Source organism: Apodemus sylvaticus, chromosome 19, assembly GCF_947179515.1.
Source record: "Apodemus sylvaticus chromosome 19, mApoSyl1.1, whole genome shotgun sequence".
Taxonomy (NCBI): domain Eukaryota; kingdom Metazoa; phylum Chordata; class Mammalia; order Rodentia; family Muridae; genus Apodemus; species Apodemus sylvaticus.
Window position 1 is genome coordinate 17,535,128 of NC_067490.1, and position 27,660 is coordinate 17,562,787.

The 27,660-nt window shown below is 49.9% G+C and overlaps 1 protein-coding gene across 1 annotated transcript in view; it reads right to left on the reverse strand.

Annotated features, from left to right (window-relative positions):
* The window catches only part of Ccdc6 (coiled-coil domain containing 6), a 98,745-nt gene extending 74,802 nt beyond the window's left edge, over positions 1 to 23,943 (reverse strand). The window contains exon 1 of the mRNA XM_052163405.1: positions 23,241 to 23,943. Within this exon, the coding sequence (XP_052019365.1) occupies positions 23,241 to 23,522 (282 nt within the window). The 5' untranslated portion in view covers positions 23,523 to 23,943. The remainder of the gene's footprint in view (positions 1 to 23,240) is intronic.
* Between the last annotated feature and the right edge of the window lie 3,717 nt (positions 23,944 to 27,660).

A 27,660-nucleotide genomic window follows, 5' to 3' on the forward strand; every position in this document is an offset into this window, starting at 1 on the left:
CAGAAGCAGGTGGGTCTCCATGAGTTCGAAGGCCAGGCTCCAGGACAGCCATGGCTACACAGAGAAACCCTGTCTCAAAAGCAGAAAGAATCGAGTACCTGGCTCTGAATCTATTCAAGCTAAAGTTCTATTTTAGTGTAGAGCCTGGGAAAAGAAATAAATGAATAAATGAACCAACTCCCAACTTGAAAGGCACTCAGGCCAAAACTACTTTTTGAATTAGTTGCAGGACCTGTGCGCCAGATATGCCTTAGCTACATCCTGATTACACCCAGACAGACTTATCTCTCAGGTCCCTAAAGTGCCAAGCTTCTGACGATCTCAGGATCTATCCATATATGTTCCCTTGGCCCAGAACAGTCTTTGACGGGCTCTGCGCATGCCTAGCTTTTTTTTGTTGTTCAAACTAGTTACAGATGATGACAGAGTCTGGTGTCGCTTCAGGGACAAGCCGAGAGCTCAGTCCAGTCACGTCCTCCCAGGAGGCTTATCACCATCTCAAAGTCAGCTGTCTGGAATCTGCCTTTCTCTGGAGAACGTAAACCCTAAAAGGAAAAATAAACCTGTCCCCCAAGCCCTGACACACAGAACAGCTGCAGGAAGACAGCGCCCGCCCGTGAGGCGGACAAAGGGCGCTTACTGTGAAGAAAGAGAACATGGCTGGTCCAATGCTTAAGGCCCACGGTAAGGAGGAGACAGTAGAAAACACTCCAGAGACAATTCACCAGATAAACTGCCCGGGATGGAGAAAGATTGCCAGTTAAACCAGAGATTAAATAAACTTCTGGGTGGAGAAAAAAAATAACTACCATAAAAGGTCCCAATGCAAACATCACAGCACCTCACCACCAGCCGCGGGGTTCCTGTCCCAAGTCAGGATCTTAAAGTACTAACTGCGGAGAAAATGTCACAGAATAGACGCATTTCTGGAGAGACTAAGGACATCCTCGACATACTAAAGCAGATTTACAGCAAGTCCACAGACAACATCCACTTAAACCAGGAGAAACGTAAAGTGAATTTCCACTAAAACCAGGAACAAGCCGAGCAGGGCCACTCTCTCCACACCTATTTCAATATAGCACTTGAAATCTTAACTAGAGAAATAAGACGAGTGAAGGAGATCAGAGGAGACGTATAAGTGAGAGGAAGTCCAAGTACCTTTATTTGTAGATGATATGAAAACATACATAAGAGACCCTAAAAATTCTACCAGCAATATCCTACAGCTAATAAATACTTTCAGCAAATATCTGGATACAAAAATTAACACAAAAATGAGTAGCCCTCCTAAATACAATTGACATATGAACGAAGAAAGAAATCAGTCAAACAATACCTTGCACGATAGCCTCAAAAAGATTTAAAATCTCTTGGGGTAACTGGAACCAAGCAAGTGAAAAGTCTTACATAATAAAAAGGTTAAGACTCGAAGAAACTGACAAGTTATCAGAAGATGGAAAAACCTCTCATACTCATGATCGATGGAATTAATATCGTAAAAATGGCCTTCGTCCCGAAAGCAAACTCCAGATTCAACACAATCCCCATCAAAATTCCAACACGATTCTTCACAGAACTTTAAAGGATTAATTTTCATTTTTAGCTTCATATGGAGACACAAAAGATCCAGGATAGATAAAACCCTGAATAATAAAAGAACTGCTGGCCGGGCAGTGGTGGCACACACCTTTAATCCCAGCACTTGGGAGGCAGAGGCAGGCAGATTTCTGAGTTGGAGGCCAGCCTGGTCTACAGAGTGAGCTCCAGGACAGCCAGGGCTACACAGAGAAACCCTGTCTCAAAAAAAATCAACAACAACAACAAGACTGCTGGAGACATCACCAGCCCTGACCTCAGGTACGATTACAGAGCTATAGAGATAAAAACAGCAAAACATTGGTATAAAAAGATACACTGATGAATAGAAGACCCATTGATCAAATTGAAGTCTCAGACATAAGTCTGCCCACCTATGGACATCTGATATTTTATAAAGAAGCCAGAAATACACACAGGGAAAGAAGAAAAAAAAAAAAAGACAAAAACAGCATCTTTAACAAATGGTGCTAGTCTCACTGGAAGACGACATAGAAGCATCCAAACAGAGGTACACTTTCCACCCTGCGCAAAACTCAACTCCATGTGGATCAAAGAGCTCAACAGAAGACAAGACACACGGAGCCTGACAGAAGGGAGCATGGAGAACAAGCTTGCACTTACTGCCACAGGAAAACGCTCTCTAAACAGAGCACTGATAGCACAGGCACGAAGAACACCAGTAACAAAAGAGACCCCGTGCAGCTGAAAAGCTTCCACACAGCAAAGGGCGCCGTCGTTTGGACGAAGCGGTAGAAAGATTTTACCAACCATGCATTCAATAAAGGGCTTAATATTCAAAACAACGAACACAAAAAAACTGGTCATCAAGAAAACAAATCTTAATCCCAACACTTGGATTGCCAACGCAGAGGCAGGCGGATTTCTGAGTTCGAGGATAGCTTGGGCTACACAACGAAACCCTGTTTTGGAAAAAAAGAGAAGAAGAAAAAACAAATCATTCATTCAATTGAAAACCGGAGCACAGATCTAGACAAGAGTTCTCGAAAGAGGAAACACTGAGCAGCACTTAAGGAAATGCTGGACAGCCTCGGTCCGTCAGGTAACCGTCAATCAGAACTACTTGAAGATTTTCATTTTGCACCAGTCAGAATGGCCAAGATCAATAAACCAAGTGGCAGCGAACGCTACTGTGGACGGGATGGGAAGCTGGGTAGGGAGCGTTTGCCCACTGCTGGTGGGGGGCAGAGTGTCACATCCCCTATCGATGTAGTGTGGCAACTCCTCGGGAAGCTGGAGATAGACACACACCGGATCCAGCTAGGCCCCTCCCCAGCACACATCCAAAGGACCCTTCGTCCTACTACAGACATTCTAGTTCACTGGGGCTCTATTCATAACAGCCAGAAATTAGAAACAGCCTAGACGCCCATTAACAGAAGAGTAAGAGTGTGAGTATGTATGTATGTGTGTCTTTACACACACACACACACACACACACACATACATACATACATAATACATAATGGAATATTACTCAGCTTTTAAAAGAAATCAAGTCCTGAAATAAATCACAGATAAACAGATGGAACTATAGAAAAACAAATTACCCTGAGGTAACCCAAACCCAAAATGACAAATACAGTATGAGAATGTTAATTGTTAGATATTCAATAAGTAGGCTACGATCCGCATTACCACGGAGGTTTAGTGTAAGATAAGGGACCGGGAGAAGTGGAGTCCATCTCCTTAGGAAGGGACTAGAATAGACTGTTACAGAAGGATGGGGGTGGGGAGAGATGGAACAGGAGGAGCCAACGGGAGCAGAGTGGAGCATGGGAAGGGACAGGGACAGCTAAAACTAAGGGGCTGTGTAAGGGGTGGTAGGGAAACAGTACAGTGCCTAATATAGAAGCTTCCTAAAACATACACACACATGGAAGAAATCTAAACAGAATCGCCAAATAACAGGGGAGACAAAGCCCCAGATAGGCATCTCTTGTCATGAAATGAAACTTCCAGTTCCAGGAATGGGTTACTTCTGTGTCGCTGGTCAACGGAGCCCCATGGAAACCCCCGAGTAACCCAGGCTATTGCCAACATATTCAGTTACTCTCCACAGACTACTGTAAGGACTTCCTGCTGAAGATAATACCTACACAACTCACCGAAAACAGAGGTTGCCTACAGACAGACTTCACACCACTGGTAGGCCACCAGGAGAAATGTAAACACCAACCCAGCTACAAACCCTCCCATCTCCAACGGTGACCTGCCGACAAGACACACAAGTGCTATGGTGGCACAGAGCTTGCAAAGTAACCAACCACTGTCTGACTGAACTTAAGGCCCACTCCATGAGATGGAACCCATCCCCGGTACTGCTCAGGTACCCAAGAACCTAAGACAGGATAAGCCAGGGTCCCGTGGAAATCCAAACTAAAGCATTGTAGCAACAAAATGACTCCTGCCGGCCTTCTGACACACTCAGGGCAGAGCCTTGCTCGGCCATCAGAGAAGCTTCCTCCTGCAGGAGATTGAACAAATACAGAGACCTGCAACCAGACCATGTGCAGAGAGTGAGAGGCCTTGGAACACTAGGTTCTAAAAGGGATGTCTCCATTCTGAAGAGGAAGTAGAAAGATCCAGAGAGGATGGCGGACACCAGGGAAACAAGGCATTTATCCACAACAGGACTGATGCACGTACACACGTGTACACACACACACACACACACACACAGACAGAGAGAGAGAGACAGAGTGGGGGCATGCACGGTTCCTGCACAGACCTAAGGCAGACAGGCTCCCAGCACTGAGAGGGGAAGTTAGCTAACCAAAAGCTATCTGCAATTGATAACCACTTTGCAGAGGACAACGTCGTTCTCTCCAGTGGTGTCTCAGGAGGTACAGAAGCCTCACTTACGGAAAAATACCCATGCCCAGCAGGAGATGGCCAAATGCCACACTTAGTGGCAACTTTGGCAGTTTCTTGTCACATAATGCTCTGTCTGAGGGTTTTTCACCCCTTCTTTTCTTCCCATACATATGTATTATGGTTCCCAGTGGTGTGTTTTTATGGAATTTCTGTGTGCAAAGGTGTATGGCTCTATGTCTCTGTGTTTCTTGTGCATTTTCCTTGGTTCTTTTTCTCCTGGTAATTTCTTTGCTTGGTCCTGTTCCAGTGTGTTTTTATCTTATCATTATTATTTATTGTTGTTATTATTTTAGATATCTTATTTGTATTCTGACGAGAGAGAGAGAGAGAGAGAGAGAGAGAGAGAGAGAGAGAAATAAAGGTGTGGTTTGGGTGGGGAGGAGCCAAGGAGAAGCTGGGAGCAGATGGAAAAGGGAACCTTCATCAGAATATATTATATGAAGAAATTTATTTTCCATTTTCAAGAAAAAGTTCTCATTTGTACTGGTGTGCCAAAGCAATCTTGGGAGCCAGGAAGATGGCTGAGTGGATAAAGCATTGGAGTTCAGATCCCCAGAACCCACAGAAGCGCCAGGCAGGTGAGGCTGCTGACCAGTAAATCCGGTGACTGGAGGCAGAGACAGGGAATCTCAGGAGAGCCAGACTAGACCAACTGGTGAGCTCCAGGTTCAACAGAGACCCTGCCTCAAAGAATAAGATGAACTGAAGAAATTTCCAGACATCAACCTTAGGCCTCCAGATGCCAACCACAGCATGTGCAGTGCACAAGCACACACAGAGACAGAAGACACACAAGCTTCCACAAACAATACAAGCGTGCAGATGTCACAGAGAGACAGACAAACCAAGATAGACGACAAGCTTCCACAGATGATACTAATATACAGATGTCACATACACACGCACACAAGCAGACTTTTTAAAAAGCCTTTTGAGCTGGGCAGTGGTGGCCCATGCCTTTAATCCTAGCACTCAGGAGGCAGAGGCAGGTGGATCTCTGTGAGTTCCAGGCCAGCCTGGTGGTCTACAGAGTGAATTCCAGGACAGCCAAGGCTACGTAGAAAAACCCTGTCCTCCTCAAACAAACAATAAAAACAAAACAAAAACAAGAGAGCAATTTGGAAGCAGTTGAGAATTTTGGAACCCAACTCCCTGTGTCTAAGTGCTGGCTACACCCCACACGGCTACACACTCCCTAACACACACACACCCCGACCCTCATATCCCCTACTTACAGAGCAAGGATCTTGTCTTGGGAGCATCCTGCCAACCTTGACTGTTCCCAGTCCAACTGTCATCACTATTCCATGACAAGTAATAAATGCTTCCTTCCCGTGCCCCAGATCCCTCACACTGACCCCCACAGCCCCACAGCATACTGGAGGCACACAGAGATGGCGCCATTCACTGCAAAATCTCCCAGGCAGAGATTCTGTGCTAGGACCGCTCGCTTTCGACCTAGACCAGAGCCTTCCCGTCTGATTCTCCTCAGCACCTCAGAGGCTTCGAACACCCTTGCCTTCCTGGAAGCCACAGGTAACCAACCTCAGGATACCTGTCGGACATTGCTCAGCTAAAAGCTGCCAAGGCACCATGCAAGATGCCAACTTCAGACACCCTGAAGTGGCGCTCCAGAAGCCACGATGCCTGCTGCACCCGCAGCGCAAGGTGCCTGCAAGACTTACGACTGTGTGCCGGGATGCCAGTTGGCTGGTAGACCGAGGGGTGAATTCGCAAGCCTCGGATGCTTAGGGGATGGCTAGCAGAAACCAGGGCATCAGGCGAAAGGCCCTTGAACCTGTGGTCAAGCGCTCCAGGGGGAAAGGAGAGGAGAGCAGGGGCCAACAGCCTCGGCACACAGAGGTGACGCGTCGGAGCAGAGGGAAAAGGACACACAGATGGAAAAGGATACACAGAGGCCCAGAAACGCCTGCACTGCTTGACCTCCAAACACATTTCCTGCAAGGCTGGCCATGTATCCATTAGTCCTTAGAGAAACTGGGAGCCTGCAGTTCACTCTCTTGGGGTATGCTTGCAATCTTTCACAATAAGGAGTCTAACGAATTACACGGAAGGTTGGAGAGAGGTCTCAGTGGTGAAGAGGACTTGCTGCTCTAGGAGAGGACCTGGGTTCTCAGCACTCATAGCCACCCCTAACTCCAATTCCAGGGGATCCAAAACCTTCTTCTGGCCTCTGTTGGCAAGAGGTATATGCATGTGATGCACAGACATCCTACAGGCAAGACATTCACATGCATGAATGAATATTTACAAACTTAGTACAAAATGCATTACCATCATAGGGTTGAGGAGATGGCCCAGTGGTTAAGAATGTTTACTGCTAGGGTTGGAGAGATGTCTCAGAAGTTAAGAGTGCTGGTTGCTCTTCCAGAGGTCCTGAGTTCAATTCCCAGCAACCACATGGTGGCTCACAACCATCTGTAATGGGGTCTGATGCCCTCTTCTGGCCTGCAGATATACGTACATAGAGCACTCATACACATTAAATAAATAAATATATTTTTTTAAAGTGTATTGCTCTTCTCCTACAGTTCCCAGCCCGGTGGGTCACAACTGCCTGTAACTCTAGTCCAGGGGATCTGACACTTCTGGTCTTCTTGAAAATCTGGTCACGAACACACACACATACACACCTACACACGATTAAAATTGGCATCACAGAAACTAATTTCACGGCAGATGAATCCGAGGGCTGTACATATCCTAACAACGTGGTCAAGCAGCCAACATGAGGACTGAGAGACAAGTCCCCAAAGGGCGCTGGGGCTAGGCAGCCATCTCTCCAGGACACTGGCACACGGAGAACCACAGAGGTCACTGGAAGAACTACTATGTTCGCTTAGGAACGCCCCCCTCAGTGTTGCTGGGGCGTTGAAAGTCCCTTGGTACGAGTTAAATGACACGTGTGTCAGAAGCGGCTGGCCTGTCACACATCCATGGGCAGAGCCTCCCACGGGCTTCCCCTGAGAAAACCCTCGGCAGCCAGGAGTAAAGACATGAACCCAAGAGGAAGCATCCCATCACAAGGACAAGCGACAGGAAAGTCTAGGACCCAATCCTGCCGTCTGGAGCTGTGCAGGATGCTAGGGCTTCATCTTCACTGTCGCTTCCTTGGAATGCCCCCCCCCCCCCGAACCCCCAATTCTAACCTCTTGGGAGAAGAGTCTTTAAGTCTTTTCATAGCCTCTCAATCTGCAGAACATTCAGTAATGGCCGGGGCGAGCCTAGCTAAGCCCATCTTCCTTTCATTTCATTAGGTCTGAACGAGCAGCCCCAAAAGGTCCCGCTGCCTTCTCTGGTCTGTAAAGTAGGTAGGGGCGGTCTGCGGGCTGTGCCAACTCGTTCTCAAAGTCACCTAAGCTACAACTGTGTTCTAAGGTATGAGTTAATAATAGAGGTGGGAGGTGAATCCAGGCTGCGGCTCCCTTTCCTACACCCTGCCCGGGCGCCCCACAGTGGAAACATTCTCTTCTGGGTGAAGACGCTCACAGGCTACAAAACCGCGAGCTGCCTCCTGCATTCTTCAGAGAAAGCGTGGGAATCCTGGCCCTGTCTCAACCACCCAACACCCCGAGTCGTTTGGATGGCTATTCCCAGAATCTCATACCTGTGGTGAATCCTGAAGGAGATGACCGGTCTGTCTCGCCCTGGTAATCACACCGTCCCTACCTGTTCTGCCAACAACCCAACGCCATCTTCGCTGATGTCACAAGGTCAGTGGATGAGCAGGGCACCTGCTTGTTGCTGGTTCCCTGACATGCTTCCAAAAAGGGCATCTCAAAGTTCACTGCTAACACTTCCCAGGGGTCCAAAAACTATCCAGTTAAATAGACTCTTAGGCACTTCATCATCCGTAAAAGGCTAAACAGGAAGGTCACGAGACAACAACACTTTTGCAAACACATTTAAGGAACAGAAAAGTCAAAGAAATATTTCTCTAGAAGGATTCACTGTCCACCCTATAAGGCAAGCACCTGGGTTCATTTTAAAAATATTAACAACAGAACCTTTTGCTTTATGTTCTCAGCACCAATGTGACAGGTAGTCATGGCAACGTAAAAGAACTTTGTACTTAAGAACAAAGGCTCCAAATGGTCAGTGATGGCACACGCCCTTAATCCCAGCACTCAGGAAGCAGAGACAGGAGGACCTCTGCGAGTTCAAAGCCAAGCTGGTCTACAGCGCTAGTTCCAGGATAGCCAGGGCTACACAGAAAAATCCTGTCTTAAAACAATCATGCTAGAGAGGTGGCTCAGTCATTAAACACTGACTGTTCTTCCAGAGGTCCTGAGTTCAATTCCCAGCAACCACACGGTGGCTCACAACCATCTGTGATAGGATCTGATGCCCTCTCCTAGTGTGTCTCTGAAGAGAGCAATGGTGTACTCGTATACATAAAATAAATTAATTTTTTAAAAAAAAGCTAGCTGTCTACGCTGGGGGGAAGGGGAGCCCTCCATGTGGCTGAAAGGGAGATACCAGAGAGCGCCAGATGTGAAGAGGAAGCCGGTGACGGTGGAAAGGCAGGAGGAAAGGCAAAATGAGGACAAGAGGCACTGTGCCCACCAGAAGTCTCAGAACCCAGTGGGGAAAGCTCACTGGGTGGGGCTGCCTCCTGGTCCAGAAGGGAGGGAAAGAAAGAAAACAGGAAAGAGGCAGACTCAGAGTCATTGAAAACCAGGAAACACACAAGGAACCCAGACAGGTCCTGAGAGCTTTCTTTCATAAGAAGTCCATAAACCCACTGAGGTGAGAGATGGTCCGAAGAGCAGACTGAGGATGAGAAACACCCGCAGGGCTCAGAACTGCCTGGCAGAACACCCGACGCCCGGTTAAGCACAAACTCAAACAACAATTTCTAAACGCATACTCCATGCGGCGCTCGAGGTGTGCATAAAAGCCTCCTTTAATATAGGCCAATGTATCCTATTTCGTTTGTAACCTCTCCTGGTTTACAGGTCTCTCCTCATTACCCAGATCTCCCTCAAAGAACAAATAAAACTGAAAAGAGGGCACACTGACAGAGCTAATCTACCAGAAGATGCAGAGTAACCGCACCTAAGACCGGAAGTGTGAACTGGAGGTCCTGGAAGGCGCAGAGGACTTGGGAGGCTTGGAGAAAGAGAGCTTTGTACCCCCAGGATGCAACAATGCCCACTGCCTTGATGCTTGCTGACAAGAAGCCCATTTCCCTTTTTCTAGCACCAGGCAGGTACCAGTGACCCAGTACTCCAGAGCTCAAGGTCAAGGAGGAACCACCAACGGGCTGTAGCGACTAGTGTTCCTCCCTGTGTTGAGCGGGAGGCGGTCAGAGAAGACTAAAGAAGACAGAAGCCAAACCACTCTCCCAGTCCTCACAGCAGCCTCCCGTCCCTGGTGACCAATCGGCAGGAGGTAAAGGCAGCCCTCAGTGGCTTACTCTGCATTCTTTGTAGGTGGTGAAGGCTGAGCCCCTGAAACAGAAAAGGGGTACCCTCTCACCACCCCCAAAGCTCAAGTGCTGTGTGCTTCGAAGAAACATGGACCTCAACCTTTCTAAGTCCCTACGACACTAACACTACTGCCAGGGAGAGATTGAGGAAACAGAGAGAAAGAGAGGGCGCGTGGGAGCCCTCCAAAAACGCAGCAAATTTCCGTCTACCAGACCTGCCACTGGCTCCTGCTCCTGAGCTGTCTTTCCATGTCTGTATTCTTCAGCCATTCTTTGACCCAAGCCTCACACATGCCTGCACACAGCCCCGCCCATGCCTGCACATAGCCCCACCCATGCCTACACACAGCCCCGCCCATGCCTACATAAAGCCCCACCATGCCTACATAGCTCCACCCATGCCTACACATAGCTCCGCCCATACCTTGCATGGCCCCGCCCACAGCTACACATAGCCCCACCCATGACCGCACAGGGCAAAGATTTATGTTTTGATTTCTGTTCTTTTAAATCAGCACCTAAAGAGAAGTGACACTAGGGTGTTGCCCACCAAAGTTCACCTTCCTTCCGGAAGCCGGGAACTGGGTCAAAGGCCATACATACATCAGAGAAGCAGAACAGAACAGCCCCGTCTTTCCATCGTGCTAAGGTGGGAAGGTACATGTTGGCTTTATTTTCCAGAAAGGATAGAAAGAGCTCTTCAACTCCAGGGGTGGGAAGCGATGGAGCTGCTGAAAGCAGGGTGCCCTGGGGCTCCCGCAACAGCGTAGCCCCAAGGGCTAGTGCAAGCCTGGTTTCCGCATTCCATTTCCTAATGTCAGGGAAGCAGGAGCTCCAAGAAACGGAGCTGAGGTGAGGTGCTCCCTAGCCTGAGGTGAGGTGCTCCCTAGCCTGAGGTCTCCAGCATTCACGGGTAGCTCAAGCTCCTCTCTCAGTTCTTAAATGTTTTTTTCTACAGTCAGCTTGGAGGATTAGCCAGAGCAGGACTGTGTTTGAAATGTACTCTAGGCAACTGTGCCAGGCCGAGATGAAGGATGTCTTAAACGCCACACTGAGGGCCGCACAGGGGACACATAGTAGGTGCAGGACCTTCAAAATCCAAAAGGCAGAAACTACTGAAACCTGACAGGTAGACACGGAGTAAGAAATACCCAGTCTGTAGCCAGCATGGATGTTGCTGAATCAAACAACAAAACTAACTCGTAACAAAACTAAGATTTAAAGAAGCCAGTCGCACAAATAGTGCAATCCCGACCACGTGAAGTCTGGACATAAAAGTGATGTTTACTAGGAAATCAGAAAGACCACCGGGGGTCTGATCTAATGGAGGAGAATATGCTGATAGCTGCTATCCTGAACTGGATCCCAGAGAGCCCTCATCAGGATCCCAGAGAGCCAGCATCAGGATCCCAGAGAGCCCACTGCTCTATCAGAGAGCCCTCGTCAGGATCCCAGAGAGCCCATTGCTATACCAGAGAGCCAGCATCAGGATGGGCGCCTGACATTTCCTTTCTCAATTCACCACACCATCCAATCCATCTGTGGGAAACTTGTGCACTTCACAGAAACTACACCATGCTCCACTCAAAGGTTTGCACCACATAAGGACCGGCGCTGCCCAAAATAAACCCCCCACACCATGCTGAATAGCTGTGTTAAGCTCCTAGTTAACAAAACTAGTCCTTGCCAAAAGCAGGGTCCTCACACGCAGGTCATCATGCAAGGGCCTGTCCCAGCGCACAATGTAATCTTTGAAGTGTCAAAATGACCTTGTACCCTTGACTGGGAGACCTGTATGGTGAGAAGTGTCCGGGCACAAACGAGAAGACACGAGCAACCATGAACAGTCAAGGGGAGTATCTGAAGGTCAGATGCCCTTACCTTTGACCTGCCTCCTCATATCTCAAGAGCCAGGGCAGAGCCCACGCAGAAGCACCCATCGGTTCCCCTCTCTCCTCCCAAGATCCACTCGTCCCTAGGCATTTGTGTTTTGGCTGAGGGTGAGACCTAACCCTCTCCTCACCTAAGTTCAGTTTCTCCTTTATGTCTTGGATTAAAACTGCCCTCCTTCAATCTGTGAGTCGCAACCCCAAAGGGGTCACATATCTGACTCATAACAATAGCAAAATTAGTTACAAAGTAGTGACAAAATAACCTTATGGCTGGTGTCACCACAACCTGAGGATTGTTTTAAAGGGTCGCAGCATTAGGAAGGCTGACACCCTGTCTCAGATCAATTGTGGTGACGCATAAAGGCACGGTTGCCTGACATACAACAGGTACTCAAACTTAGTCGTTCGGGGAGGCTCCCTGCCCTGTGCTAATCGGACTATTTTTAAGCAGAGACTGTAACAAGCAAACCAGTAGAAACTGACTCCAGCCTGGGACAGGAACCAAAGACACGGTGCAGGAATGGAGTAACCGCGGTGTACAGAGTGCAGGGCTGGAAGCTGGAAACAGAACGACAGCAGGACAAGCCTCGGACAGTGCAGACCCCCTCTCTGCTGGGACTGCTCTCCCCAGAGTCCACTGCCTTGACAACATCCCTAGGGCCAGCATCCTGGAGACCCTGCTATCTGGGGCAGCCCTGACCACCTCAGTAAATGACCACATCTGTGTAGAAACCGCCCTAAGGTAACACACTACCCTCTCACTGGCCGTTACCTCGTGTGCTCGGTTGGAAACCAGACCCAAGTCCAAACCCTGGCATCATCTGAAGAGCACGGGACTCCCCCCACCCCCTCCAAATAATGAAACCTTGGTCCATCTCTCTGTGGTTCACAGCAAAGCGTAAGAGAGGGGCTGATCCACAGAATCCCAGTGAGGATTCAATCAGCAATGGTGATACCAGAGAGGTGGTTCCTGGGTCATGGGCCACCAGCCTGCTGATATAGGTTCCATCCCTATCCCAGCACTTGGGAGACAGAGGCAGGAGGATTTCTGAGTTCGAGGCCAGCGTGGTCTACAGAATAAGTTCCAGGACAGGCAAGGCTATACAGAGTAACCCTGTCTCAAAAAACCAAAATAATAATAATAATAACAACAACAACAATAACAACAACAATAGTAACAACAACAACAACAATAGTAACTTTATTATACTATATATATTATATATATATAATTTTTTTTTCTATTCCTGGCCCCTCACATGGTAGGAGAGAAAACACACACACACACACACACACACACACACACACACACACGAAATGTAAATGAAGCTGTATGCAAAACCCCACCCTTGGTATCTCTCTCATCCACAAGAGGCTGGAGAGGTGGCTCGGTGGTTAAGAGTACTGTCCACTCACTCTTCAAAGGTCCAGCATTCAGTTCCCAGCATTCACATGGCAGCTCACAACCATCTGTAACCCCAACTCCGGGGAACACAACACCCTTGCAGACCTCTGTGAGGACCACATACACAGTGCTCACACATACCCGCAGATAAACACACGTTTTTTTAAAGACTTGGAAGTAGAAAAATGTTGGTAAGAATCTATAAGCTTCTCTTTGTTCCTTTACCCTTCAAAGGACATTCTATTTCACCTACAGTGGGTGAAGAACTTGCCTCAGTTACAAGGAGTCCTAACTTTAGAGCCCCACTGTCTCAGTTAAGGTTTCCATTGCCGTGATAAAACATCGTGACCATAAGCAGTGTGGGGAGGAAAGGGTTATTTCACCTGACAGTTCATAGTCCATCATTCACGGAAGTCAGGAAGGAAATGCAAAGCAGGCACCAGGAGGCAAGAGCAGATGCAGAGGCCTTGGAGGGGCGCTGCTTACTGGCTTGCTCCTCAAGGCTTGCTCAGCCTGCTTTCTTACAGAACCCAGGACCACCAGCCCAGGGATGGCCCCACCCACAATAGGCTGGGCCCGCCAACATCAACCAAGAAAATATACCACAGACCAATCTGGTAGAGTCATTGCCTACCAATGAATTGAAGTTCCCTCTTTATATATGATGCTTGTGTCAAGCTGACATAAAACTTGTCAGCACGGCAGAATACATGTAAAACACAGGGTTCGGCGCCTGCATATTAACCAGACGCTAGATATGCAGAGTCAAGGGGAGCCCTGGGGGCTGGCATGAGTCTAGCAGACTGAAGAGCTCCAGGTTCTGTGAGACCCTGTCTCCAGAGAGTCAAGTGCAGAGCAACCCGGGAAGACCCCCAACATCCACCTCTGCCCTCCCCCACAAACAAGGTCCCACACAGGAACACACACACACACACAAGCAAATAATTAAACAAAAACAAAGCTGACCTTGTCACACTCGGTAAGAGAGTCCTTGCCTGGCATGTTGAAGGCCATGGTTTTCCACTCAGCACGCCACAGACAGATAACATGAATAAATAAATTATTATTAAAAGCCACCACAAACAGCTCACCAGGGAGGGTAAGCTGAGACACCACCAAGTGTAAGTGTAGCATCCCCGTGTGCGACACTAAGCAACGCTCACTCGAGATGCACGCAGGGCCCCGAATCTTACACTGCAGCTTGGTTAAGGCAGCAGAGTGCACACTGAGAATTTAATCCATAAGAAGTTACTGTGAGAGCCTGACACAACTGCCCATGACCAGCTCCTTGCGTTCAAGGCTGGAAGAGGTGTGTGAGAGTTGGCATTCTTTCCAGAAGACACGGGCCTTCAGAGTGGCACCCAGTGCTGAGTGTAGCCACCTGTGTGACTTCTGTGCTTTCTGCCAATAAAGACACTCAAAGCATCTAGCCAGCTCTCCCCAAGTTCATCAATCGCCTGGATCCTCGGGAGCCACTTAGGAGGCACAGGCAGGGAGGGTGTGGGCTCTGGATGATGAAGGCCCATGAGGTGATGGAACTCTCTTCCGCACAAAACTCTCCGCAGGACACAAGTTGGTGTTTTTGGTGTTTCTGGATAGCCAGCCAACCAAACACCCATCATTAAATCTTTTAATTAACCCACTCCTCTTTTAATCTTTCAAGGCCTAGGCCGCAAAAGAATCAAACGGTCCCTTTATGCGAATACACGTGTGGAATATCCCACGAAGGCAACTAGGTTCCTGCACTTGAGGTGCACCCATGATCCCCTGTCTTCTCCCATTTTCCTCTTTCCCTCTTGGGAAAGCCCCTTCGAAGGATGACCTATGCTGGTGAGGACAGGCCATCTCTGCTCCCCATTGACCATGGCTCCCTTGATTCCCCGGTGCCCTGAGATTCCCTGGTGGGTATTAAGTAGCTCATGCTGGTGGCACACCTGGCCGCCTAGGGACAGGGGTGGGGGAGAGGGAGAAGTCTGGACCCAGCTGAAACAGATGTGTGCGAGATTAGTCCCATGCATCAGCATCAGGCTTTTCACCAACTGGGATGCAACCCGGCCCAGAAAATGCTCTCCCTAATTAACTTTTTCTTAAGTTGTCTTTTGCTTTCCCACAGTTTGGGGTTTAAGGAAAAAAAGAAAGAAACCACTGGCAGTCACATCCCACCAACAGTATTCCGTGGAAGGAAGGTAGGTGGATGGCTGGGTGGGCCAGCCACAGGGTTTAGCCTGCTGTGCTGTCAGACCCAAATCACAAAACTTAAACATCACTGCCATCAGCAAATTAAAAAAAAAAAAAAAACAACAAAAACAACAAAAAAACCCCACACAAACTGAAATTGAAATAAAGCAAAAGGCACCAGAGACACCTCAACACAGATAAACAAAGCAATGGCTCTCGACAGCCCCGTCATAAGTTAAACTACAAGCTGAAGACTCTGTGAGGAGCTCGGACACCAAGCTTTCCTTGCACATGCTTACCAAGACAGGTAAACGCCTTTTTAGAAAGGCTGAAGGGAGAAGCGCCTGGTCCAGAAACCCGGAAGGAGTCTATACCCACTTCCTTTCTCCCTTGCATGGGGTAATGGGGATCGGACCCTCCGGGCCGAAGGTGAAGCCCCCCCCCCAATTCCCTCTGCACTCAGCTGCCCCCAAGGCCCAGCCATGGCCAAGATGGATAAAGTCAGGCGTGGTCCTGGCTGGGCATCTGAGGAGCCTCTAGGTATTTCCGAGGCCTGGCACCCAGGAGGTCCTGTGTAGCCACTGGAGATTGGCTCCGATCTCTCTAAGGCTGTATTACTCCCTGCCATAGAAAATAAAAGATAACCAGGTAAAAGGGTCGCGGCTTAATGTCCCACCCATCAGAGGAGGAAGTAGTCTGACTTTCAACCACGGACACACACTCCACTCCACGAAGGGAGACGGAACACGGTCCAAGCGTGACATATCTGAAAGGAAAGGTCCTTATGAGACCCACCAACCGGTACAATGAATGTACACATTAAATAAAGGAGTGAATGGCTCGCCACACTGGGTCTAGAGACACGGACGGAGCAAGCGGTGACTCTAAAGAACCATCAGTCACACTGTGGAACCTGCGCCCTGATTCCTCAGTACTTATTCAGAGGGAATTAAAGTGTTGTTTGCTATCCACTGACCTGGGTGTAGGGATAAACTTTGCACTGCAACCATAATAAAAATGTACATGTGTGTACACGTACACACACACACACACACACACACATTCTACACATGATAATCTCTGAAAGGCTAGAAGAGTCCGTCTACAAGCTTCCATTCTGAGATCCTGGCCTTTGTCGGTGTTTTCTAGAGCAGCCCGTCCTGTCAGGAACACACTGAACCTGTGAGCATTTTATTCTGCTAGCTTCGACGATAATTCAATATACCTAAAAGCGACTGGCGCTGTGACTGAGGAGAAAACGCAATGCCTCCCCACTGAGGGAAAAAAATTATGCCAAAGGACAAGAAAGATGGCTTACCCCTCCTCACTCAGCCCTGCTGCATTTTAAACGCAGGCATTAGCATCGCTAGGTATAAACCTGGTTACATCGGGAAGGCAGGATTTCATGGGGAGAAAAGCAGGAAGAAAATGCACCAACGGACTGCACAGGTGCCTGCCTCCACTTGGTGAATCACTAGCAAAGGACAGTTTGGGACTGAGGCCTCCCGATCCTGTCCTCACCGTCCATCCTCTAAGACCCAAGTCCCCACAATCTCATCACCCTCTGATGACCCAGATGTTTCCCAGGGCCAGTGAAGGTGATTTTAATATAAAAGAAGACACAGGAACGGTCACCATGGGTACCACCAGAGTGACAAACGTGAACCGGAGTACTTAGGACAGGCCTGCTTCTGTCTTGGGCCTACCTCAGAGACTCAGTCTGAAGACACTTTGTCCCCTTGCAAATGAAAATTAGCAGCAACATCCAGGTCAGTGCTACAAGGTAGCCTGGCAGGCAGAGGCCAGGCTTAGGGTGCATGTGGCTGCTGAGTCCCCACACTATACAGTGTATCCGCCATCTACCCATCCCATCAGGTAAACCAGGAGGATGGGGTTTACTGGGATGGCAGGAGTGGCCTATGACCTGAAAGTGCAGACGACAATACCCTCACCCCAGAAAAACCAATGTCAACAGAGCACCCAAGTCAACTCACCAACCCTTGTATGCCTCCCATATGCCAGAGTCTGAGTAACATGGACAGAGAAGGAAAAGCCTGGCCCCGTTGGAAGACCCACATCTCCTCAAGATGGGGGCGGTGGCAGATGGGTTCTAAAGCTGCCCAGTTATAACTCACAGAGCATCACTGCCAGGGCGCACGGTGGGCTGGGGAGTCAGCCCAGGCTACTAAACTTCTTGCTGGAGAAGGGAGGGTGGAGGAAAAAGCAGCCTGGGGGGCTGGGGAACTCGGTGCAGGCCTGTGAGGACTCAGACATGCACACGGGCCAGCAGATCAGGAGAATGTGGTTGAGAAGCAAGGTCGGGAAGCCAACGGGAAGCCGATGGGAAGCCGACGGGAAGCTGACCTGGCTCGAGAGCGAACCAATGAAAATGTTTAAGAAGTTCTGGCGTGGGGCTAGAGAGATGGCTCAAGAGGTTAAGAGCACTGACTGCTCTTCTCGAGGTCCTGAGTTCAATTCCCAGCAACCACATGGTGGCTCACAGCCATCTGTAATGGGATCTGATGCCCTCTTCGGGTGTGTCTGAAGATACCTAAAATAAATCAAATCTTAAAAAAAAAGAAGCTCTGGTGTGACAGGCTTTTCCGTGTCTGATCACAGGCCTCCTGCGCGCCAAGTTGAGATCATCCGGTTGGAGCCATGTGGTCCGAGGGAAGCCTGCCGGTCCATTTTTTAATATTTATAATATTTACCGCAACTCTGGTGTTTGCTCAAGACCGGTTTCAGCAGCAGCCCCATGAACCCGACACTCTGAAATTCTCTAAATAGCCCCCATCCATGCCAAGAGGATTACAGAAGACTGTGACGATCTCCTTCAGGGCTGGGCCATCTTACAGGAAACCCAGAAGGCACTCACAGATGTAAACCAAACTGAACTTTCAATGAAGAATACTCAAGGGCAGCCTCCTTGAGAGCTATGTGCAAACAGCTCTACTGCTGAGCCCCCATTTCCCTAAGAAATGTGTCTTAAGAGCATGTTTCCCTAAGAACCTAAAAAAATTTTTCTTTTTCCTAAACAGAGGGGAAAAAAGGACACGCCACCTTTTTCCAGGGGCCATTTTTATGTCTTTTTAAAAATGGAAAATTGTATCTGAGGCTGCACAGTAAATTATCCCAGACACATGTGCAGGGTGTCCTTCCTTGGGTAAGGACACCGTTGTTGAAGAGCGTCAGCGTTTCTGAACATGCCACACTGGCCACTGTTTTCGGCTACGGCTTCCCAACACGTTTGTTTTGAACTTGAGGTTAAGAGCACTGGCTGCCCTTCCAGGACTCTCTTCAATGCCCAGCACCCAATACGGCAGCTCCATCCATCTCTCAAGGGGCTCCAGCGCCCTCTTCTGGCCTCTGAGAGCACTGCACACACACGGTGCACATACGTGCATACAGGCTAACAAATATAGACAAATCTTTGAAAAACAAAACAAAAAACACTTTTATGTCTGTACTGACCTAAACTCTAAAGAAGAAACCTGATTTATCATCAGGAGGTTACTTAATCTCAAAACACTTACAATCTTAGTGCTTTATTCCAGGTCTTTATTTCAAAACTAATGGTACCGCATGGCAGAGCCTGTCTAGAAAAGTCACCAGCCTGCAGGAGGCAGCTGGATACTGCTCACACATGTCACCCCAGCAGCTGGCTGAGAACTCATGGGACAGCTCTTCGACTGTGCCCCCACTCCTGCACAGGGACCATCTGGACCACCCTCAGACTCTGAGCCAGACAATCAGACACTACACTCTTCCAGGATTCGCCACACACTAATCTGGACTAACATGCAAACACTATTTGAAGGGGTCTGACTAAACACTTGGTTTATTTCCCACTCCAAAACACACACACACACACACACACACACACACACCATCCATAATCAGTAGCCTGCCTCCACTGCTGGTTTAACAGGTAAAATTGGATAGCCACTCAACACTTCTCTGATCCCACTGAAGACTAGCTCCAACCCCTCCCCTATATAACGGGCAGTCTGAGAGAAGAGGCCTGTTAGAAGTCATTCTCTCTCCTCACAGGTGATGGCTTCCTCTCACTATACAGATACTGAGGAAACAGAGCAAAGGATCCACCCTTCTTGAACTGGGAAGTGTAGTGAGAATGAGCCAGCTCTACCAGAACAGACAGGAGACGAGCTCACTGGCTGGAGCCTTGAACCTCACTGTAGGGAAAAAAAAAAGGTTCTAACTATGAAGGACCAGTAGAGGCCTGTGAAAAAAATCAGAATCCAGGAAGAGCAGGACCGTGTTCGGTGAGGGAGAGCACCCCAAACTGCACTTATCACTGGTAGGTAGGAATGAGAACTCTTCCAGGCACTTTGGAACATGGTTTTTCTTACAAGAGTAAACACTCAATTACCACATAACCCGGCAACTCTAATCCTGGGTATTTTACCCAAATGGACTGAAATCTTTCGTCTAGACAAATAGATGTGAATGCTTATGGCAGATTTATTCACAACCACCGGAACCTGCAAGCCACTAAGATGCCCTTCAGTAGATAAATGCTCACATCCAAGACTCAAAAAGAAACAAGCCACAAAAATAAATCCTGAAGAGGGTCAGTGGTGGCTAAGGTAGCTGCTGTGTAAGCTTGCAGACTCTTTGTCTCAGAACCCACAGAAACGCCATCAAAAATTCGACTGGGCCTCGCAACCTGCTTGTGATCTCAGCCCTCGGGAGGCGGAGGCGGAGGCGGAGGCGCCCCTGAGCCAGCTGGCTACCTAGCTAGACTAACCTAATCCACAGGCTGTGGGTTCATGGGACCATGGCTCAACACATAAGGTAGACATAAATCAAAAAAGCGAAATCTCAGGCTTCCATAGACATGACACGCATGCATGCGTGCGGTGCTCGAGAGATGCGTGCACACGCATCCACGCTCAAGAGAGCGTGAGGGAGCTTTTGGTTCATCTTACCAAGTATGACAGAGCAAGCCTTTCACACTCACAGGACACCCCGAGAAAGGCAAGCCCACAGTGAGGGTTCAGCAGTTTCCAGGACTTATAAAAGGCTCACTGTGGACACAGAATTGTGCTGAGTGATGTCTTGAAGCCTTTGTCCAAGGCCACAGAAATATATAACTCAGGGCTGGAGAGATGGCTCAGTGGTTAAGAGCACTCACCGACTGCTCTTCCGAAGGTCCTGAGTTCAAATCCCAGCAACCACATGGTGGCTCACAACCATCTGTCACGGGATCTGACTCCCTCCTCTGGAGTGTCTGAAGACAGCTACGGTGTACTTACATATAAAAATAAATAAATCTTTTTTTTTTTTCCAAGACAGGGTTTTCTCTGTAGTACACATGGGACCCTCGACTCTAACAACAGCCCCACTCTGGTGCTCTCCAGGCTGGTGATGGAGGGAGCTGTGTCTACAGAGGGTAAAGGAATCAGGTGGGAGAAACTATGCCGATTTTCACCCTAAACCTACTGTTTAAAAAAAAAAAGGCATATTTTTAAGTGGGTCTCCCCCACCTCCACCCCACCAAGGTGCAACTGGAAGCCAGCATGCCTCTGTATTATATCTAAGTACAGCCTTCATCACCTTCACTGCTCAGCGACATGAAAACGAATGTTGTAATTAGAAGAGCAAGAGGGAAGAAAGCAAGAAACGGGATGTTATCCGCTTCCTGTCAAAGTAACTAACTCTGGAGAGTGAGTTAGGCCTCTGCAGAGGCCTTACCCTTGTCACACAGAGCCTTCCCCGTGGGCTTTGAGCGGTGGGACCCCGCCCCCAAATCTTCATCCCAGGTGAAAAGAGATCCTCAATCTCCTTCCTGCCCCCGACACACAAGGGCCAAGAATGAGGTGCCCAGGTGGGCCACTTATATTTTTATCTCCCTGAATGCATTAGGAGTAGAGAAAAGGAAAGAGGAGAAGAGAAGAGAAGAGAAGAGAAGAGAAGAGAAGAGAAGAGAAGAGAAGAGAAGAGAAGAGAACTCACACTTGCAAACTGTCTTATTGAAGAACCTTACTGCACAGGACTACAGAACACTTAGCAGAGCTCTGAATGGAAGTTAGCTGTGGCTGAGAGTGAGCAGAAACACCAAAGCCCCGCCCCCCATCCCCACGGTTAAGTACTCGGGAAGCTTCCGGGAAGCTTCTGGCCTTGCTGGCCACAAAGGAACATGCTCGCCACTGCAAGGTCAGTGTGTCTGTGTAACAGACCTGCTTACGGGTCAGCGGGTCAAACAGATAACCTTTCCAGTGTTTTCCTGCCTCCACACAAACAGGAGAGACTAGAGAGGGACCCCGCCCCTCCTGTAAGTTTGGTTCCCTTCCAGCTCTGCAAGAGACCGACGTTGTCATTTACCACACATTTCAAATAGTGTTCCTGTGCATCAGATTTTAAATAAGCAACTTCCACTGTCTCTCAGGTCTTCAACAGGAGCTCTGCTGAGTCCTCCCTCTCTTAGACCAGAAAAGGCTTAAGTGGTCATCTCCACGAATGGCTTTCCTTTAATCAAAAGGCCAAGCCAGCAAGTGGCAGCCTGGAGATCCAGTTCCACAGAATGGGACTGGGTCAAGACCAAAGATGCCTTTCTACAAAACCAACTGCTATTTAGGTTGCAAATCACACTGCCTCACTAGTGGAGACCTGCTATCTGCACAAACCAAGGCAGTCATGTAGAAGCCAGGCACAGGGAACACACACACCACTTTTTCTTGGCACAGTGGCACCTTAAATTTGTCCCGTTCTCGTTTCTAGGATGTGATCCTTGACCCACCACCAAATCTCTTTTTCTCCACTGGAAGGGTTCCGTCTAATCAGCTGCGGGCAAGCGGCTCTGGCAATTTCTCCTCCTTGATTTCTTGACATTTTCTTTCCGTGCTGCTGGCTGGGAAACTGTTTTGATCTGAATAGGGTTGTCTGTGGGGGATTCTGCATGTTAATGATGTGGAGTTGGCAAGGCTGGGAGGCGTGAGCACAGCGCGTACTTTTTCTAGTTACGTTTCGCCTCATCACCGCTACGGGGGCCTTTTCCACTCTGCTACACCGGGAGGCTGATCTCAGACTAATCTTACCCCTCTTCCAGGGGGAGCCTCAAGGGGCCAGGTAGACACAGAACAGATGGCCTGTGTTCCCGTCAAGTACCTAGACTCACAGGCAAGTATTCCTAAGACTCTCGAACCAATGAAGAAGACGCACGTACATCAGAGCCCAGCCAGGCAGTCTCTGCGGCCACCCTCCATCCTGGTTTCAAGCTCCAACCCCGTCCCAGCCAGCGCCAGACGTTACACTCCCCACTACTCTGTACCCGCCCATCCTCCGAGCCCAAAAGGACAGGGATTCAGAACGGGGTGCTGGTGTGGCCTCAGTGCCCGCCCTTCCCTTTCCATCCTGGCCAGAAAACTCCACTTCCCGGATTCCGGGCCACTCTCTCCCTCCCCCTGCGCCGGCGATCCAGCAAAGCGCCGTCCTCCTGCCAACTGGGGGCCCAGCCCAGTGGCACACCCCGTCTCCCCAACTAACCCCTAGATATAGCCCAGCTTCGTCCACTCACTGGGACTCGGAGAGGGTGTCCCTCGATTCGGAGCCTTCAGGCACCCTGGGGTTGAGAAAGTCCCACCCCGCCCCCCCAGCCACGCCGCCAGCCTCCAACCCTGCCTCGGAGGGGCCTCCACCCGGGGCGACAAGGGGACCGGGCGACTCTCCCCAGGCACCTCCAACACCCCAAGGGAGGGAGGGCGCTCGTGGCCCCCCAAGGCCCGCTCCCTGTGCCCGCAGGCCCGCACGGGGGCGCGCACTCTGGGGGTCCCCCTGGTCCGCGGGGTGTACTCACGATGGTCACACTGGCTTTGCGCAGGTCGCGGTTCTCCTCCTGCAGCGCCTTGCACTTGAGTTTGTAGGTCTCCAGCTCGATCTTGAGCACCTTGTTCTCCTGCTGCAGCGAGGCCAGGCGGTTGGTGAGCTCCTCCAGGCGGAACGGCGAGATGACAATGCCCCCCGACTTCCCGCCGCCGCCCCCGCCGCTGCCGCCCGAGGTCGCCGAGCAGGACGACTGCATGGCTGCCGGGCCGCCGCCCGCCGCGTCCGTGTCGCTCTCGCTCGCGCTGTCCGCCATGGCCGGGGCGAGTGGGCGCGGGGAGCCGGGCGCGGGCAGCGGGACGCCGAGGGCCGGGCGCGCGGCGAGTGGGCGCGCGGCGAGTGGGCGCGGGGCCGGGCGCGCGGCAGCGGCGGCGGTGGCGGCGGTGGAGCGGGGAAGGCTCAGAGCGCGGCGCGGGCGGGCGGCAGGGCGCAGACGCGCGGCGGCGGCGGCGGAGAAAGAGAGGGCGCTTCCCGCGGCCGCGCGAGCTGCTCCGCCAAGGAACAGAGACCCCGCCCGGACTCGGGCAGTACTGCAGCGCAGGGACTCTGGCGCGCACCGCGGGGGCCGTCCCCGCAAAGCCCCAGCCCCTGCGCTCGCCCAGCAGCTGCACACTGACGCTCAGGCCCGCGCCGCCTCCCCGCGCACGTGCTCCCGCCCCGGGGGGTGGGGGTGGGGGACCCCTGCGTCCTCGGGCTCTGGTCCCCGAGCCGCGCCGCCTCTTCCGGAGAAAGGCGGACCCCACGCCGCGCCAGCCCCGCAGGTGCCGGGACACGTGGGAGGGGCCGCCGGGCTCCTTGGTCCACCCCTCCCTCCCCACGCCTAGCCTGGCACCTTCCGTCGGCGCCGGCGCGCGTGGATCTCTCTCTGCCTGCTCCGTGCAGACCTTACTTGGGGCTGGGAACAGAAAGTTCCCCTGCAGCTGGGCAGAGTGTGTGTCTGTGTCTCTCCCTCTGAGTGTGCGTGTCTGTCTGTGTGTTTCCCTCTGTGTGTCTGTCGGTGTTGTCACGACAGCAGCCACAGGTTAGCCCAGCATGAGTAAGAATTTTGCAGGGGCAACAAGGCCCCGGGTGCGTCCAGTTGTTTGAACCAGGCGCAACCCCCACCCCCACCCCGCCACCCCTTTTTTTACTCTTTGCCTCCTGCAAAGACTCAGCACGGGTCACGGGGATAGGATTAAGAAACCAAGATTTGTCTAGTCAAGGAACGGGAGCTTTTTTTTTTTAAACCTCAGAAGGGTTGAAACGCACTTCAAGTACCAATTTTCCAAAGTAACTGCAGGCACAATGCTAAACAAATAGCCACGATTAAGTGAGGGGAACTGTAGAACCATTATTACCTACTGCTCTCCAACTCCTACAAAACTCCAGGAGGTGAAAAAATAAAACCATAATTACTACTGTAGAGAGCCAGCTTCAAAGAATCAGAAATTCAAATACTGTTAGGCCCCTCCGTCTTCGGAGAGCTTGCTTTGCAGGGAACTGGCTTAAGCAGGTGAACAGGGTCTGAACACTTCACCCTCCTGATACCAAACAGCTTTCGCTTCTGGTTTAAAAAGAGAGAAAAAGAAATTGGAAAGTGAAACTAACCAGACGGGTTTTATTATCCAAGTTTAGTCAACGGAAGAACAAATTCATGGAAACAAAAAATACCACAAAAAAGGGGAGGGGATGTGGGGGTGAAAGTGTTTTCTGGCTGTCACCTGTTTTATAAAGCGCTTAGTAGGACTCCATCGCTTTCCTGATTCATAACCTTGTCTTTAAACCAAATTTGATCCAGTGGTGAGGCTTGTTTCGTCCCAGGGCTAAACAGGAACAGGCCTCACCTTGGAATAAACTCTTAACCTGCCAGGGGTGAAACCTTGACCTCATGTTTACCAAGATGGCTGCTTCTAGTCAACAACTCCGCGGTGCCTGCCAACTGCGGTGAGCACCCCCTAAACGTAGTGCTAGGGGACTTCTCCACACAGTCGGTGAAGCAGGATTTAACAACCGGGGGGGGGGGGGGGAGTTAAAAACCGGGGGGAGGGGGCGAGCCTCTGGCTTTGCACATCGCCGCCAGTGTAAATAACCCTCTGCTGAGAGAGCCACTGTCACAGAAGTTTACTTGGCTCCTTGACTTTGCCATGTTGGGTCCGGGACAGGAGACACTCGGCTCCTTCGGTTACAGGAAGCTTCTGGAAAAGCGACTCACTGGGTGAGATGAGATGGATGGGGTAAAGGGAGCACGGCCGGGGACTGGGATTTAACTGCATTCTTTCCGCTTTATTCAGGGCAGTCTGGGGTGGGCGTGGCTTCCATACTTCCCAAGTTTCTATTGTTCTTTCCCACCCCCACCTCCAGACTGCGGAGTTTGGAGGGCTTACAGCCCTGGGAGCATTCCCTCTAGGGGGTGAGGAGAGGATTAGCTCTCTCCTGTTTATCCCTAAAACTAACTGCTTTGGGAAGCCGACCTGCAGGCTTTTAGTCGGCAGAGGGGTGGAGTTACAAGTGCCTGGTTTTCTTAAAGGGCCCGTGTCAGGCTTGGGAACAACTTGGTCTTCCTTAAGGGACCTACAGTTTGGACATGGTATCTGTAGTTAATAATCGGTTTGAGAAGATATTAGAAGAAAATTTTCATTTTCTAAAGCTTCTCTGCTGATACAGATGAGAATAAATTGTAGGATTTCCCCCCCCCCCCCACCGTCCTGGTTTTTATTGTTTCTGCAAAACAGAAGCCTATCTAATTTTCTACTTCGTGTAGAACTGATTCCCCTCATAAACAGACGATTTGTCACGACGCTGGTTCTGTAATAGCATTACAGTGGAAACACCAGATACAAAGCAGATCGGATCATTATAAAAACTCCTCAGCTTTCCAGGGGAAATGAATCAGAAGGGAGGTGGTAGGCTGAGTTCCCTAAAGGATGAAGGGGCAGAGGAAGATGAGCCCTCCGTGGGAGAAATAATGAACTCAGCTTTGCCTTGAGCTTAAGTCACAAGGTTTATGGATAAAGGAAAGGTGCCTTGCGGCTGAGGTGCAATTGTTTCTCAAATACAAACATTTTGTATTTTCATTTGCTGGGTACCCTTTAAACCTTAATGTTCTCGATGCAAACATAAAAATGGTGGTGTAAACCCTGGGAAATTTTTGTTGCTTAATTGTAATGACCGTGTGTGTGTGTGTGTGTGTGTGTGTGTGTGTGTGTGTATACTTATGTATGTATGTATACACAACACAGTGATATATAGATCTGTATCTATATATCACCATACATCACTGGTTCCTTCTCTATAGGATCCACGTGACTTCACTCAAACTCTCAGTGATTTGGTGGATTCAGAACACACTATTAGAGTCTTAAACAGACTTCAGCTGGGCATTGGTGGTACACACCTTTAATCCCAGCACTTGGGAGGCAGAGGCAGGTGGATTTCTGAGTTCGAGGCCAGCCTGGTCTACACAGAGAAACCCTGTCACAAAACAAAACAAAAAACAGACTTGAAGTGAACCAAGCATAGGTTGGCCAGGGGTCTCCTGAGGCAGTCTATTCAAGAAAGATAGCTCACACCTTTTATAGCCTATGTCTGGCCCCTGGGCATGGAAGGGGGATCTTACCTTGGCTACTTCAACCCTTGGGACGAGATAGATGTTTTTTTGTCCAAGGGGCTGTAGTGCACATTTTAAGATGTGTGTTTTGAGTACCAGCATGCTTGTCTCTGTCCTGCCTGTTCCATGCCAACCAAAAACTGTCTCCAGACATCGACAGGACTGCCTTCCGCCAACCCCACACCCACCACAAAAACAGTTGTGCTACTAGAGAAAGCAGACACCCAAAAAGAGAAGGGATGCTTCAAAGGGCTTCCTGCTAGGTTTGCTTAGGAGGCACTAAGTCACACGAGTGGAATTTACCTTAAGGAGCACTGACTCCAAAATATCCCAGGGAGAAGTAGGGTGCGAGTCAGGCCTGTTAGAGGTAAGGAAAAATTAGCATGCTGGGATGTAAGCGTTTGTTCCCAAGGATTGACCCCCACCCCACCCCCACTTACTGTCCACTCCTGTAAGCAAAGGAGATAACCCTGACTTGCCAGCCATTAGGCCCATCCCCAGAGCAAAGAGCATACCTCTGAGGGTCAGGTCAAGGGTCAGCACCGGGTCACGGCCACCATTAAGCCCACTCTGCCATTAAGTTCCCTGCGCTCTTATCAGGAAAAGCATAATTCCACCAAGTGGGCAAGAGGACCTTGGGAAACGACTGTTGGAAAAGAACAACATTGGTGTACTTAAGAAATAATTCTGGCAGTACCTCTGCTGTGTAAATAAATCTTCCCTCAGCCCCAAGTGACCGAATGAGGTTACTCCTGTCATCTTGTCTTTGTTTCTTTCTTTCTTTCTTTCTTTCTTTCTTCCTTTCTTT